General features: G+C 39.9%; 1 protein-coding gene across 16 annotated transcripts in view; it reads right to left on the bottom strand.

Annotated features, from left to right (window-relative positions):
• The window catches only part of CABIN1 (calcineurin binding protein 1), a 230800-nt gene that overhangs the window by 151290 nt on the left and 61759 nt on the right, over nucleotides 1-17751 (bottom strand). For all 16 annotated transcript variants that reach the window (XR_006275953.1, XM_043498477.1, XM_038373075.2 and 13 more), the window contains one exon: nucleotides 5408-5590. Coding sequence is in view for 15 of the 16 variants with exons in the window: in XM_043498477.1 (XP_043354412.1) it covers nucleotides 5408-5590 (183 nt within the window). In the remaining variant the exon portion in view is untranslated. The remainder of the gene's footprint in view (nucleotides 1-5407; nucleotides 5591-17751) is intronic.

The raw sequence follows: 17751 nt of genomic DNA on the forward strand, positions 1-17751 counted from the left end.
GCCAATTAACATTTTTTCAGGTTCAGCTTTCAACCAAAAAGAAAAGGAGTACTTGTGGCACCTTAGAGACTAACACATTTATTTGAGCATAAGCTTTCGTGAGCTAGCTCACGAAAGCTTATGCTCAAATAAATGTGTTAGTCTCTAAGGTGCCACAAGTACTCCTTTTCTTTTTGCGAATACAGACTAACATGGCTGCTACTCTGAAACTTAGCTTTCAACCACTGAATCTTGTTACGTCCTTCTACTAGAATGAGCCCTCTCATATCAGTTGCTATCACTCGATGTAGCTATTTATAGTCCATGATCAAATCGTCTCAACCTTCTCTTTGATTAGCTAAATAAACTGAGTTTAAGTCTCTCTTTCAGGTGTGTTTTCCTCACCGTGAATCATTCTTGAAGCTTGTCTGAACCCTCTCCAATTTTTCAACAGCCTTTTGAATGTGTTGACACTAGAAATGGACACAGTATTCCAGCAGGATGTACTATGTTTTTCAGAAGCTTCTGAAGGCTGGGGAAAATATTTCTATTTAATTTTTTAAACCATTAAATATTTTACAGTGACCACCTTCTGACCTAGAATTGCTAGCACACTTGATGCATCTGAGCCATCCCAAGTTTGAGGAAGATCTTTTAAAATTTTTAATTTAAAAAGTTAAAAGCTAGAGCATATTCATACAATGTTTCAGTAATACCAGAATGTTTTAATTCTCAACTCAAAAAGTTTCAGTCATTCCAATGCCTTAATCATCCCAGGAGCAGAGGAAAAAAGCTGTCAAAATTAAACACGAGCAAACCTCTTTTACATGCTTAGCTGATGTTATTTTGCATTTATCCCCATAGCATCTGGGTGACTTAAAATTTGTTTTAATTATTTTTAAAGTATCCAAAACAAAAGTTTATGTCCCTTCCCTCAAAATAGGCTTTTTTAAATTAATTGTAGGAAAGCTAATTCAAATATTTTGAATTATTTTTGAATTGTGGGTTTGTGTTGTGTTGTAAGCAATTGGTGTAGTTAGAAGTGGAAGTATAAAACATACACCCCACCTCCAATACTGGGTCATATTACATATTACAAAATAATGTTATCAAATCTTATATTAATTTTACAACGGACAGGGGGACAGGAGGGGAGGGGCCCGGGGCTAGCCTCCCTGGCCAGGAGCTTATGGGCCAGGTAGGCCATAGTTTGCCCACCTCTGGTATAGTCACTCCGGCACAAGTTTCCCTAGTTTAGACAAACCTTAAGAAAAAGCATAATTCAAAAGAAGAAAACAAGTTATCAAAATATCAATGATACATACAGTGTTGAAATAAACATTTACTGTACATTTCTCTCCAATGAGAATAAGGGAATGGATCAGGACCAGCTAAGCATCAAATTTTGTGGATCCATAAAATATGATATTATGGAAGGAGAGACTAAACAATGGTGTGATGTGATAGGAAAGTTTTATGAGCCTAAGTTTGGATGGCAGCATTACTCACAAAGGTGAACAAATTACATGCCAATAATATTTATGCTACACCCTCACATTTTACAGAATAAAAATGTTAACTTTTAGAGAGAGTTTTAAACTAATGTATTGGTTTTCTTTTTCATATCCCTCTACTTGTAAAGCCCAGTTCCCTCAGCTCCAAATTCAACTATACAGGCTTCAGATGGAGAGAGAAATTCTAACTAAAAGATTTTGGAAGGTCTAAAAGTATTTAAAATCACTTTTCCATAGATAACATCTGATATCAAATGATCTATTGGAGCTACAAATAACTGCTGTATTCCACTGGAAAAGGATGGCAGAGGGTGATTTCAAGTTCTCCATTGTGATTAAGCTTTCAATTCCAGTATTTATGATTTGCAAGATATTGAATAATAATCTATCACTAGCCCAGGATTAAGTATGGGCAAAAGAGAGAGACATTTTTGTTTGAGATTGTTGTAAAACAACAGCTCCTTGAACTGCTCAGGACTTTGAAATATTAGAAGCCAGAATACAGGTGAGGCAGTTAAAAGACCATGATAAAAATTGATTTACCACATTATTCTGCAGGTTATGAGAGGGTTCTATTACTTATGTCAGTGGTATCACTACCACTGGTGATATAAAGTTTATATATACACATTTTTAAAAAACACAAACTATACATATACACCTCACTGGCATCCAACAAAAATTCAAAAGCATAGTCCAACATCTTTCCAGTACTTCTGCATGCTGGACAAAACATTTTAATGTCATCACTAGGGCTATCAATTAATTGCAGTTAACTTGCAATTAACTCAAAAAAATTAATTGTGATTAATCCCAGTTTTAATCGCACAATAGAATACCAATTGAAATGTATTAAATATTTTGGATGTTTTTCTACATTTTCATATATATTGTATTCTGTGCTGTAATTGAAATCAAAGTGTATATTATTTCTGATTACAAATATCTACACTGTAAAAATGATCAACATAAGAAATAGTATTTTTCAATTCACCTCACACAAGTACTGTAGTGCAATCTCTTTATTGTGAAAGTGCAACTTACAAATGTAGATTTTTGTTTGTTACATAACTGCAATCAAAATCAAAACAATGTAAAACTTCAGAGCCTACAAGTCCACTCAGTCCTACTTCTTGTTCAGCCAATTGCTAAAACAAACAAGTTTGTTTACATTTACAGGAGATAATGCTGCCCTCTTCTTATTTACAATGTCACCAGAAAGTAAGAACAGGCGTTTGCATGTCACTTTTGTAGCCAGCATTGCAAGGTATTTATTAGCCAGATTTGCTAAATATTCGTTTGTCCCTTCATGCTTCAGCCACCATTCCATAATCCTGAGGGTATTCTACACCAAAAAATTTAAAATTCTGCACACAATATTTTAAAATTCTGCAAGTTTTATTTATCAATAAATAAATACAGGGGCTCCAGCATGGTAGTGGGGAGCATAGCCCACTGGCTGCATGAAGGTGGGAGACCACCCTGCAGCCTCCCCACCCCTGGACATGGACTAAGTGGTGAGGCTGCACCCGACACTGCCCCAGAACAAGGCCTGGGCCTGCCCCAGAAACATCCTGGGGCCCTGCCTTGCCCCTCTGTGCCAGGTGCACCAGGTGTGGGGTAGGCAGGCTCAACCAGGCAGGATCCAAGTGTGAAGGGGCTCAGTGTGGGGGGATACAAGTGTGGGGTGAGAGGGTTCTGTGTGGGACAATCTGGGTGCAGGCATATTGTGGAGGGATCTGGATGCACAGAGGCTTGTTGAGGGGGTTCCAGATTCAGGGGCAATGGGACTCTACAGCGGCTTCCAGGTGAAGGTGGTTGGAACTCAGTGGGGGAGTCTAGATGCTAGGGGAGTGTGGCGTGGTGGGGTGGGAGTCTGGGTGCAGTTAGTTGGGGATCAGTGACATAGATGTCTGGATGTGGGGGCTCAGGGTGGGGGAAGGGGGTGAGGCTCATCAGGGTGGGGGTTTGAGTGCCGGGAGCAGAGTGGCGGTAGTCTGAGGTGCAGGGTGGCTCCAGATGCAGGGGTTGAGGTTCAGTGGGCAGGGTTCAGGTATGAAGTGCTAGGAGAGTCTGGGTATGGAAGGTCTGGCTGCATGGGGATTGAGAGGATGGGGGGAGCATCTTCCCGTACAGGGACCTCTCCCTCCACAGCTGAGGAGTGATGGGGGTAGGAAGCAGGGGAGAATGCTGAACTTCCTGCAGTTGGGAGAGGTTTCTGGGTGTAGGTCTGACACAGCCCCAGCCGCTCCTTGCAACGGAAGAGTAAGTCCCATCCCCTCCTGCCTCCTGCCCAGCCAGGACTAGCAGCTGATCCTAGCTCAGGGTAGGAGTCACTGGTTAGGGTGTCTCCAGCCCTGTGGTGATTTACCTCTCCGTTGGCTGCTCCGGGTGCCTGAAACAATGTACCTGAGCTGCTAGGGAGTGGTGTGTGACTGCTCATGCAGCTTCCCTTTGCTTCCCTGACAGAAAGTCATTTTTCTGCGGAGAAGCCTAGAAATTTGTGGGGGACATCAATTCTGTGCACGCGCAGTGGTGCAGAATTCCCACAGGAGTAATTTCAGAGGAAATGCTTCCATGCTGATGACGCTCCTTAAAAAAATAATGAGTTAATTAAATTTGTGACTGAACTCCAAGGGGGAGAATTGTATGTCCCCATATTCTCCCATATGTTTCATTTTATTGCAGTCTTGGATGATGACCCAGCACATGTTCATTTTAAGAAAAAAACTTTCACTGCAGATTTGACAAAACGCAAAGGTGGTACCAATGTTATATTTCTAAAGATAGCTGCAGCCCTCGACCCAAGGTTTAAGAATCTGAAGAGCCTTCCAAAATCTGAGAGGGATGAGGTGTGGAGCCAGCTTTCAGAAGTCTTAAAAGAGCAATCCTCCGATGCGGAAACTACAGAACCTGAACCACAAAAAAAGAAAATCCACCTTCTGCTGGTGGCATCTGACTCAGATAATAAAAATGAACATGTGTCAGTCCGCACCGCTTGGGATTGTTATTGAGCAGAACCCATCATCAGTATGGACGCATTTCCCCTGGAACGTTGGTTGCAGCATGAAGGGACATAAGAATCTTTACCGCATCTGGCACGTAAATATCTTGCGACGTCAGCTACAACAGTGTCACGAGAACACCTGTTCTCACTTTCAGGTGACATTGTAAACAAGAAGCAGGCAGCATTATCTCCTGCAAATGTAAACAAGCTTTTTTGTCTGAGCAATTGGCTGAACAAGAAGTAGGATAGAGGACTTGCAGGCTCTAAAATTTTACATTGTTTATTTTTGAATGTAGGTTTTTTGTACATAATGTTGCATTTGTATGTTCAACTTTCATGATAAAGAGATTGCACTACAGTATGGTATTAGGTGAATTGAAAAATACTATTTTGTATTTTTACAGTGCAAATACTTGTAATCAAAAATAAATATAAAGTGTGCACTGTACACTTCGCATTCTGTGTTGTAACTAGAAAAGGAGTACTTGTGGCACCTTAGAGACTAATAAATTTATTAGAGCATAAGCTTTCGTGAGCTACAGCTCACTTCATCGGATGCATTTGGTGGTTTTTTCCACCAAATGCATCCGATGAAGTGAGCTGTAGCTCACGAAAGCTTATGCTCTAATAAATTTGTTAGTCTCTAAGGTGCCACAAGTACTCCTTTTCTTTTTGCGAATACAGACTAACACAGCTACTACTATGAAACCTGTGTTGTAACTGAAATCAATATATTTGAAAATGTAGAAAACATCCAAAAATATTTAAATAAATGGTATTCTATTATTAACAGTGCGATTAATCGCGATAAATATTTTTAATTGTGATTAATTTTTTTAATCACTTGACAGCCCTAGTCATAGTCATCACACAAGCTGCTGTGAGTTACATAATAAAATGATTGTACCTCTTTCCTCTTCAGATCCTAGAGTTTCTTTGCAGGATGCCATCACATCTGAACAGGAAGTGGAAATTCTCTTCTCTGAGTAAGGCTTCCTCGAACTGTCTTGAGAACTGGCAGGTTCATTAAAGATGTCCTGCGTGGAACTAGAATCAGAGAGCACCACTGCTGTGCTGTCCTGACTCCTTTCTGCAAAAAAAAAGGAGAACGAGGTAAAGAATGAATGTGTTACTTCATCCACACCACAGGAGACATTAGGACCAAACAGACCTCCATCTTAAACCATGAGTTAGTGCTTTCTCCTCAATCTAAGAAGCATAATGACTGCAACCATTCTGTAAAGCTTTCTCTATTGCAACACACAGACCTATGCCAATCAATGTGCCTATTGTCTAAAAGGTAAATTTATTTTCTTGTAATCGGTCTTCTACAATTTATTGCTATGTTCATCTTCTCACCTGTTTTTTCCAAGAACTGAAAATTTAATTGTTTTCTTTCATAAGCAGTTGCTAAGTATTCATGTAGATTTCATTTTTCGAATGATTTCCTGGGATCTCTCAGCATGTTAGAAACCTTGTACAAGGGAAGTGATGCATAACCCTAATAAGCAGTCACCTTTAGGACAGAATGTAGCCCACACTTTACACTCATAACATTCACCAGTTTTACTGTGCCACTTGTGGCATCTCATAAGGCAGGTGGGATAACTTTGGTACACTAGGTAAAAATCTGAGTCCACTACAACGCATTTGCTAGGGCAAGACCTCGAACATCAAGATTTCTAAGAATTTTTGGAAGCAGTTCTTGCAAAGGATAGAAGATCAATGTAATTAGAGATGCAAAAGACCTAACAGAATGATCATTGACATCATCCATCTGACAAGAGTTTGATTCAGTCACTGAATGGTCATCTGCTTAGCATCTTGCTAAGATTTCGGTTTGAGATAGACATCGAGATTCCTGGACTTCAGGCTAGCAGCAAATCTTAATTAGTAATGAAAGAGGTGCAGGGGCTCAAGCAATTTTTTTACTTTCATAACTGATGTGGCAAACCCAAGGGTGCAAGGGCTATGAACTGCCAAGACTAGAAGTGCCAGAGATCAGCCCTGCAAGCCCTGGCACAAATTAAGCAATGGCTAGCAGATAGAAGGGTGAGGGAAGTGATTCCGTCTTGGTGGGTACAGCTGATTAGAGTAATGTATCACATCTGTTGACTGCATTACAGTTTGGAGGGGGTTGTTAGCCCTTTCAGCCATAGTTGTTTCAGCACATGAAACAGTTGTACAAGGTGGTGATTATAGTGGGATAAAAACCATACCCTGGAATAAAGGAACAAGTGAAAACTTCTCAGATACCTCTGAGACCAGGCTAATATATCCTTAGTCACTATGTCAGGGTTTGGCAGAGACAACCTAGCATATCTTCATGATTGGAACTGGAACAGCCCATCCACATGCAGGCTCTAAAATTACAACACAACTACAGAAAAAGATACACATTTTCTTCCTCAGATGGGAAAAAAAAAAACACACATTTTTCTATAATTTTCCACCAGCAAAATCCGATATCTGATGTGAAATCCTAGCAGACAGAGCTCTCTCTATATCTAAAGCCCATGGATGAATTTAGCCCCTTTACCAGGCACAGGATTGGTTCAACTGATAAAAAAATTGTATACAACTAACTGCATGCAAAAAGGCTGACACGTATCTGACACTGAAGACCAATGCAGTCTCTCTGCATTCTTATTCATGATATGATCAAGAATAGAATGAAAAAATGCTCACCAACAGAGAGCTTCAACAGAGAGGAGCTGGTAGTATAAATAACTCCCTCCCTTTCTGTACAAAATTACACAGTACAAATAGAGAGCTGAGATGCTTCTTATGGATGTATCTTAACCAGATAAACCCTCTTCCCAGACCTCAACTTATAGTACAGGTATTACTTGTTTTGATTCCAAAAAGATTATAATGCAATTTGATTCAACCTATGGGTTTTTCATTTGGCACATGAAGAAAACCTGCCTATCCAATGAATAGGTCTTATGAAACTGCACTTGGAAAAAGGAATTGGGGGAGGGGGTTCCTGGCTTCCTAATAGAAAGTTTTACAGTTTGTTAGTGATGACAGACTTTATATAGAAATGATATCATTACAAAAGAATGGGAGAGGAAAGATTCTGAATGGAGGTCAGTCAAACTTTCATGACTCATTTGTAGAGCTTTAAGAATGTTCTTTGATATATGTGGATATAGCTGAATGCCTGGTCAGTATCAGGGGGAAAAAAGTTATGTTTTAAACTTCCAAGGTTTGGAAATGGATTGCAAAGTTTTGGGGGATAAAATAAAAGATATTTTCTCTTGTCCACAGTGGTTCTTAGCAGTTTTGTAACATCCAGAAAGACTGGTTGAACGACGGCACCAAAAACAAAAACCCCGATATAGACAACACACTCCACATTTACAGCAATTCATCTGACAGATTTTTTTTTAAATGGTAGAAACTCAGGCATCTGCTTCAGAAGCAGGTTAGAGGTTGAGTTAGAAGTCTGCAGATGCAAAAATACAGCAGTTGCGAGACTATAAATGTTTCATTATCCCATAAGCACTGAAGTTAGTTTTGATGTTCAGTCTGTGACAGATAAAAAGTCGAAATGTTGGAATGGGAATCAAGAATGGCTGGTATAGAGTGAGTTTGTGAGAGCTAAATCAATTACTAGGAAATTATACTAACCTCTCTCAGCATAAAAAATGATGCTCAGAGGCTCTGAGCTAGCATGTTATATTTCAAATACCTGCATATCAATGAGGTTTTTCACCCCAAGGGAGCAAACATGAAGTTTTCCTTTTCAAATCCTAACTAGCAATCTCAGCTTGAAGTCTCTACTAAAAAGAAGTGTATATATGTAGGTATGCATGAGTGTATGTGCCACTTTCTCTTTGGGCTATTCCTACATTAGCTAGACAGATACCCAATATTTCAACCACATCATCATCTAGCCCTGCTCTGAGCACACAACATAGTGGTAAAAACACAAACATCCATCAATGATCAATGTCTTGTCTGCACAATGACTCCCAGAATTGCTTCTGCTGATGGAGCTGAAATGGTGGGCTGCAACAATAGAAATTTTTTCAAAAGGAAAGCAAGTGTAGACCAAGCTTCTTTTGGGGGGGGGGGGGGGGGGGGGAGGGGGGGGAAGGAGAGAAAGAGGATGTTTTGTACTGTTGCATCTGATATTTTTACTGATTTCTTCTGAGTCAACTTCCACGTTTTCAGTGTACATTTCCCAGAAACGTTTAGAAGGATTGTCACTTGATTTTTTTTAAATATTTAAATAAATCAAGACTGCTAAGTAGAAGATTTGGGTAAATGTGGTGTCTTCATTTCTTTTTCATGGGCTCCAAAGCAACCACAGAAGAGAGGGTTACTGTGTATAGGGCATGTGAGCATGACTGTTTTCCTTCACTTGCTTTGACTGTTGATATATTACATGGTGGTGTGCATTACTTCCAAATACACACCAAGGTGACACTAGGATAAGATAAGGGGTGGCCTGAATAGAAATGAAAAAAACTTGCATATTCAATGCACTCCACCCCCAGCTGCTATTGAAATTCAGCATAAAAGTTGTAAAATGAGAGTCTGAGATTATTAGGTTGTTGCCAGGATTCAACTAATAGTAATTCAGAGGCTGGGAAGTGCTAATATCCACACATTACAGATAGTCTCTGCTCAAAATACCTTAAAACATATACATTAGTGCATCAAGATTCAGACTCCATCTGAAGAAGTTCCTACACTGGACACACTTTGAACCTGCACTGCAAATAACAATGGGAACAAGAGCGAGGGTTCCAAAATTAGGCCTCTCCAAAGACACTACATTAGTTACAAATAAAAGGACTCCAGACTTAAGAGTTCTTCAGGACAGTGTGTTGTGAGTCAGGATGTAAGTGAACTACCTTAGCAGTAATTAGAATCTGTAGGACAGTGCTATGGAAACAGGCATGGATTACTGATATCAGAAACCATAAACTAGACAACTCAGCACTGATTGTATGGAGTCTTCCAGGAATCCCCATTTTCCCCACTTCCTTTTACTTCTCTACCTACCCTCAAATGCCTCCTATTGCTGTAACTGTCCCACTGTCAAGAAGGGCTGTACATGGCTCTCTTTGGAGCCTATCAGTGTCACTCCGCTAATCAAGCGGAGATGACTGCTAGAGAGCAACACCAGGCACTCTCTCCCCCAGAAAAGATGAGCGAATCACCTTCTCAGTTCTCCCATGCCAGCAACAATTTCAGGTTCTGGACATGGTAGTTTACTGTGATGTCAGACTGTCAGACTAGCCATCTGCATGGTTCAATTTGTGAGTGTGAGTAGGAGCCCAGAGAGAGAGACTGGTGTCAAGACTATATTAGCTTTGATTATTAAGAAATAATTAAAACATATACAGTGCTTTACGTTTATCTGGAAATATACAAACATTCCCTGCCAAAAAAGTCTTAAAAGCTAAGAAAGAAAAAAGATAACATATGGCCTAGTAGTTTAGTAAAGGGGATTACTATTAAGGGTTGGAAAGATCCCTGAAAGCTTAGACTAGAAGATCTTCAGAGCAGGAGTTGTACATTCCTGTATGTTTGTACAGTACCCAATACATTTTTGGCACAACTGTAACAACAATACATGAGCTTTAAAATGCAGTTTTATTCTGAGAAATGACTTGAGCCGATTGAAAAGTTTCAGGATTTTTCTGACAGGAAGGGATACATTTTTCATGAATATTTTTTCCATTTCTCAAACAACTTTAGAAGTGACTATGTATAGCATATGTGGCATTGTAAAGCTACTTGTTTATTGTTCCAATAATGTCTATATCAAATGGGCTCAGTTTACAAGCAAAAGATGCGGTCTGACTGCCAGTTCTGCAAACTCATCCTAGAATCTGCAAATCAAGCTGTGTTCTTTCTATTTCATCCACCAGCACCAGCTGAGAAGGTCCCAAATTAAGCACTCTTGACACCTATAGAACTCCAAATTATGCTTTCAGCAACACCTGCACAAACTCAATGTGAGAGATTCTCTCCTTTGCTATAGTCAATGTACACACAATTGTGTAGGCCCCACTGCAAGGCCTGGTGAAGGAAGTATGCCGAGGATGGGGTCATTACGGGGATTCCATTTAAAGCAGCCCCTGGGGATCCCTATGTTATCCTACGGGACCATTACAGTCCTCTCAGCAGCCCAGAATTGGAAGATGAAAAGGTGGGGTAGTCACCTTTGCCCTCCCACTTCCAAGGTTGTGAGTTCTGTGCTGTGCCTCAAAGAGACTTAGCAAAGAATCACACCAAATGCCTTCAATATGTTTGCACAGAATCAATTTGTTGACGAACATGCGAAGGAATGGAATCCAACTCACACCCTAACAACTGTAGTGTCTCTGCAGTGCTAACAGTAGTACAAGACCATAAAGACTTATAGGATAAAATTTTATAAATTTTAAGTCAATGGGGGGGTGGGAATCACTGGGTCTCAGGTGCCTAAGTCACTTAGGTACTTTAGAAAATCTTACCATTGTCACTAAACTCAGTAGACATGACTGCTTACACAAAGGGAGCAGATCTGCTGAGCATGAAAGTGTCTTTTTACATAGTCACCTTTTGGAGTAGAACTGCACTTTAGAGAGGGATCTGAAGGAGGAAAAGGAGTCTAGGTAAACAAGAAGAGGGAGCCAATTCCTGACATGGGGGTAGCAAAAGTGAAGGTACCAACCTTAGAAAAAAGCATTTGAAGACATTTGGAGAGTGTGTGCCAGAGGAGGAGAGCAGAAACGTAGAAAGGGGCAAAATAAGTTATTTAAGGATTAGAATTAAGAGGTTAAATTGATGTGTTAAGAGACAGGAAGAGAGGAAAGGGGAGTGTGAGCTGTGTCTTCTCTTCAGTGGTATGAGAAAAGGAAAACATAATCAGAATACTTACCAGCTGAAAGGGAGAGATATGCAGCAAGCATCACTCTACTGCCAAATGGTCAAGTCAGGGTTGCAGCTGCTTGTCTTCACCAAATTTAAAAGGCCACCTATTAGAAAAGCGTACTGGGAAAAGGGTAATTCTACACTGAGACATTTCAGGAGTGACAAGGTGAATGAAAAGAAATGTTGGAAGGAACAGAATTTCCATCTATTTGAGGCAAGAGATGTGACAAACATGCCCAGGTCTTGAAGACTGGAGTTTGAAATGGATGTGTCTTTTTATTGATATTATGTTTCTATAATAAAAGCTGAGATACATTTTTGTTATCTACTGCTTATGGTAATTTAATACATTCTGTTAAAAGACGGGAGCCTTGTGGTTGGAATCCAGCAGAGGAAGAGAATTGCCAATGCGCCATATATTCTGCAGCTCTGGTAAGTACTGCAGAATTGTGCTCACAAATCTAAACTTTATTATAAGAACTCTTTTAAATGTCTAATTCGTATAGTTGGGCAGGAAACATTAAAATGTGAATCAAGAGCAAGTGATGGACAGAGAGAAGATTTCAGTGATACAGTAGAAACATTAGAGAGCAAGCAGTGTTTGGTAAAGACCCAGACCCCAATTCTGCAAACATACATGTATTTAACTTCAAGCATGTGAACAGTCCCACTGAACTTGCCTAAATCCCAATCACATAATTATGTGCTTTGTTGAATCAGGGTCCAAAGGAGGAGGCTAAGGAGAAGAAACAGAGAGATGTCCGCAGTGTTGCAAATGAAGAAGCCAGGACAATTATTCTTCCATGAAAATCCTCTAATCTCGCATCACTAGAGACATCTTAAAGTGCATAATTTTGGGATATCACACATAGCAGAAGGGTTAAGATTTCTGTTTACTATTATCCTCCAGAAACAAAAGAAAAATAATTGGTTGGTTAAGACTAGAAGAATGTAAAGAAGTTAAAATAAAATATTACCTCAGTAAAAATGTAATTCTTGTTTCAAAACACAAAACAAATTAACAAGCCCTTTCCTTTTCCCAAATGTAAAAAAACCTCAAATAGGAAAGTTGTAAACTTTGTTTTTTACTTGAAAATGTGACCATTTTAAAATGAGGAACCTCAAACTTTATCAAAAATATGCAATTTTTAAAATTTCATGTTTTCAATATGAAAATGGCCATTTCTTAGACATTTTTGCAAAAACCCAAAACTACCTGGGTCAAAAAATGAAAAAAATATTGAGTGAAAGTTTACAAGTGTATTATTTCCACACAACACCAGCTAAAATTAATTTATGTTTTCTCAGAGGACACCGTATATTGCTTAGTGAACACAGCTGTTTAGTAGAGAAATTCAGCGGACCTCAAATTTGTGTTAAGCTTTTACAGTTTACTTCAGATGTACATTTACATAAAAAAAAAATATTTAAAAATTCTGCTTTGCTCCAGCAAAGAATCATCTCCTTATACCTTCGGACATTGAGCCCCAGTGTGCAGGAGGGATAAGCAGAAAGGAAAAGTGCCTTTCGTCCTGTTTACAAAGAGGTTTTGACTTCTGTTGACATGTTGTTACAGAAACATATTTGAATATAGGTCTTGCTAGAAAGATAATTTCAGGATTTGAAAAATTAATGCAGATGGACCCTTTATAGACAAGTTTCAAACTTAGAAATTAACATTGTTCATAGACTGCAAGGAAGGGAAGGGAGGTTTCATTAAACACTGCAGTAATTTCCATTCCATTGTATCTGGTGAAGACCCTTTTTAGTCATTCAGGTGGCAGAAGAGAAAGTATTTACCTATGACATTTTAAAGAACTAGAACTTCTCTCAGATCTCCATTCTCTTCTTAAAAGTATGCTAAGGTTAATCTAGTTTCTGACTGACTGAAGTTCACAAGGCTGATCCATAAACCAAAAGTAGAATAGTGCTATTCTATAATAGCACACGAAGCCATTGCCACTCTATTTCACTAATATCCAAATAAAAACACTTATGTGTGCCTATCAGTTATTTGGAAAAAATGGTGTTTTAATATAACTTTGAAAAAGGATCAGTGTCTCTCTTTATCTCAGCACTTCTTTAGTACCAGGAGATCATTATTCTATGTCAACATTCTATTCCATTGATGTGAACTCTTTACATATACCAGTATACATATGGAATATACCTGGTCATCTGAACTGTGGATGTTCACTAGCATGGCAGGAATGAAAAAAGAAGAGGGTAACGGTGTGTAAAAATGTGAGACTGGCCTGAAATAGCAAGTATACAGTAGCACTGGACAAGAGGCTACATGCAAAGGCATAAATATAATGTAGTAAACCTCTTAGAATAGCATGTTGCCTGGCAGAATCTGTTTTGCATTATGAAACTGTGAAGGTCCTTGCAAAGGATGTAGTAACTGAGAAAAGTAAGAAAGTAAAGCCTTTTTACAACCTTATTAATGAGGTATTTAGTTTTTATCAATGAAGTTGCTATTCCACTTGATTGACAGATTCCCCACCCTCCACCCCATGAAACTCTTTTTTGAGATGAGAGAGAAGGGGGAGAAGGCCCTAGGTATAGCTATATCTGTGGGAAGATACCAGGTTCAAAGAGAAGAAAGGGTAAAACATAAAGCTTCCTCTTTAGGATACTATCCTGGATATCGGGAGAAAGGGCATGGGTTCTAGTAGTTATACGATCTTTCAACTGGGGTAGACGTTCAGATAGCAGTAGAAAAAGGTGCTAAAACAAAGAGCCTTAAACACATGTGAGCTGTACACAAAGCTTTTCTGGTATGTGACATATGTATTCTATTTCATTTTAAAGTAAAGAAAAACCTTCGAACAACCATATTTGTCGAGTGGTAACTGATGACATTTATCAAAAGTGTCAGACTCAGACTTCCCACTCCATAAGGATAGTTGTTCAAAGGCTGCGGCTTCACAGATTTACTGCATGTGGAATATAATATTGTTATTTACCTTGGCAGTAACTGGAGTTCTTTGAGATATGTGGCCCCTATGTGTATTCCACTTGAGGTATGCGTGCACTTCATGAGCCTGAAGACCAGAAATTTTTGCTAGCAATGTCCGTTGATCCAGGCCTGTATCTTTCTCCTCATGCTCCAAACTGAGAGCATAAGGGGCGGTGAAAACTGACTACCCCTCCAGTTCCTTCTGTACCACAAATAACTTTTAGAAGTATTTTCAGCAGAGGGGAAAGAGGGCACTGACAGATCCTATGCAAAGAAGGCTGGATCTTGCTCCTGCCTATTTATTGATATAATAAACTGCTGTCCTGTTGTCTGACATGATCTGAACACGTAGGGTCTGAATAAGTGGTAGAAATCGTTTGAAGGCTTCATGCAGACTGCACAAACTAGGAGGTTTGATGTGTAACTGTGATTCTTGTTGGGTACCACTACCCTGTGCTATATGTTCATTCAGATGGCCTCCCCAGCCTAGTACGGAGGTGTCTGTGACCCATCTTTTCATGGGTTGGGGAGGGACGAAGAGACCCCACCACCACACACACACACACACACACACACACACACACACAATCTGTTTTCCTACCAGATAAGCTAAGTCAGAACTCTGTGGGGATATTAGACTGCTTTGTCCACAACCACACATGTAGATATCAGAGATGAAGTCTCAAAGAGTGTCACATACATATAAGAGGACATGTGATGTAGGAGGAAGAGACAGCATCATACTGTTATCTGAAGGCACAGCTGAAGCTGAGTGATGAGCTCCTTCATAGCTTGGAACCTCTCCAGAGGTAGGTATACTTTGGCTCTGATCGAATCCAGGACTGTTCTAATAAAATGTATAATCTGCACAGGAGCTAAAATGGGACTTTTCTACATTTACTTGGAGTCCTAATGAACATAGGACTTGGACTAAAGATAGGACTGTCCTCTGAACTTCTTGATACAGCTTCCCCATCAGTTGCCAGAACTTCAAGGTACCGGAATAATAGTGGTATGCCCTGGTAATTCAAAAGTGCTGCCACTACCAATGTCACCTTTATGAACACTCATAGCACCATCAAAAAAAAGAAGGGGATCACTCCGTATTGGTAATGGTCCAAACAGATGGTGCACTGAAGGAACCTCCTGTGTGCTAGGTGGATGTCTGTGTGGAAATAAGCATTCTTTAAATCAGGAGCTATGAACCAGTCGCGTTTGTTTAAAGAGGGAACTATAGAGGCCAGGGTGATCACCTGAACCATAGGAGGCAGATGAAGGCATTCAGCTGTCTGAAATCTAGTATGGGCCTCCAGCCTACTTTCTTCTCGAGGATTCTTCTTCTTTTGTAGGTCAACCTGAAAAGCAACATTAAAAAGGTCAACATCCAAGTCTGTCATCTGCTCGGTGGCTTCAGGTGGCCTGGAATAAATCAAGGCTTTCCCTTCAGAGAAAAATCTTGCAGGGCAGTGGTTCACTAGTTGTTCCCTGGTTTGGCAGTCTTCTCCACATTCACATAACAGGCTATACTTCATTTTCCATTTGAGTAGTGGTAATTACAAACATCTGTATGAAATTCTGATGTGGTCTGCTGTGATCCACAGCTTTTGTGCCATGGTGAAGCTAGATGGCTGGTCTATAGGATCTGGTGATCAGGTCTTGAATTCTTTACCTCCACTATTTCCCCACAGCCTCTGCGCCACTTAGTTTTTGCTGATAGTCCCAAGGTTTTGAGAGCTTGGCAACTAACCAGAAGAGATTCCTGGACCAAAGGCAGCATTTTGGAGGGGTTTTGAGATCACCATAGATGAGTTTGTTATTGCCTGGTTGTACCCTTGTATTACTGATGCTTCTCTTCAGTAGTAATAGTAAAATATGGGCGAAGACAGGGAGCCAGATATTCAACTGCTGAGAAAGCAAAATTACTCAAGATTGTAACTCTTTGCAATCAGCTTTCTATTTAACTAAGGGATTTCACACAACGGGGTGATTGGGCAACAAAATGGCAGATGAAATTCAATGTTGCTAAATGCAAAGTAATGCTTACTGAAAAACATAATCCCAATTATACATACAGAATGGTGGGGTCTAAATTAGCTATTACCTCTCAAGAAAGAGATCTTGGGGTCATCGTGGATAGTTCTCCTAAAACATTTGCTGTATGTGCAGAAGCAGTCAAACAAACAAAACATCAAAATGAACAGAATGTTAGGATCCCATAGGAAAGAGAGTTAGGTAATGCGATGGAAAATATAATTCCCCTATATAAATCCACAGTGTATGCCCACACCTTGAATACTGCTTGCAATTCTGGTTGCCGCCCCATCTCAAAAAAACAGATTAGAATTGGAAAAAGTACAGAGAAAGGCAACAAAAATGATTGGGGTATGGAACAGCTTCCATATGAGGAGAGATTAAAAACACTGGAACTGTTCAGCTTAGAAGAGAGACAACGACGGAGGGGGAATATATTAGAGGTCTATAAAATCATGAATAGTATGAATAAATTGAATAAGGAAGTGTTATTTAACTCTTCATGTAACAAAAGAACCGTGTTGACCCAATGAAATTAATAGGCAGCAGGTTTAAAATAAACATAATTAAGTACTTCTTCATTGAATCTACATTCAACCTATGGAGAACTCATCGTCAGGGAATGCTATGAAAGCCAAAAGAATAACGGTTCAGAAGAGAATTAGATAAGTTCATGGAGGATAGGTCCATCAGTGGCTATTAGCTAAGATGGTTAGGGATGCAACCCCACGCTGTGGGTTTCCCTAAGCCTCTGACAACCAGAAGTTGGGACTGGATGGCAGGGAATGGATCACCTGGTAACTGCCCTGTTCTGTTCATTCCCTCTGAAGCATCTGGCTCCGGCCACTGCTGGAAGACAGGATACTGGGCTAGATGGACCATAGGTCTGACCCAGTATGTTGTTCTTATGTTCTTAAGATGGAGACCAAGGTGGCTGTCTACAAGGCGTGAGCATCTGTTCCACAACTGGTTCGAGCTAGTTTGTGGATTATATTGTTCCTAGTTTTTAATCTTGGTATATTCATCTTGGAGAAGAGGAAATATCTTGAGTAGAATATTTTCCCTTGTGCTGAAGCAGTACCAGTTCTATGGCTTACAGATAAAGCAGGAGTCTACTTCCTTTCTGAGCATCTTCTTCTGAGAGGGGTCACTGAAGAGGGACATGGAAGGGGGTTCTGAAAGGAGAACAGACAGGAACTCTGTCATATCACCAGTAGTAATAACCTCTAGAACCCATCTGTTTGACGTTATTCGGTGCCATGCTGAGAAAAAGTGAACCAGATGACCTCCAAAAAGGGTGCAGGAATCCTGTGTATGTGTCAGGGGCCTGATTCTTGGCTTCTGAAAGCCCCATGAAAAGGATTTCTTGGTGGGAGGCT

This window comes from Dermochelys coriacea, chromosome 15, assembly GCF_009764565.3.
Source record: "Dermochelys coriacea isolate rDerCor1 chromosome 15, rDerCor1.pri.v4, whole genome shotgun sequence".
Classification (NCBI taxonomy): domain Eukaryota; kingdom Metazoa; phylum Chordata; order Testudines; family Dermochelyidae; genus Dermochelys; species Dermochelys coriacea.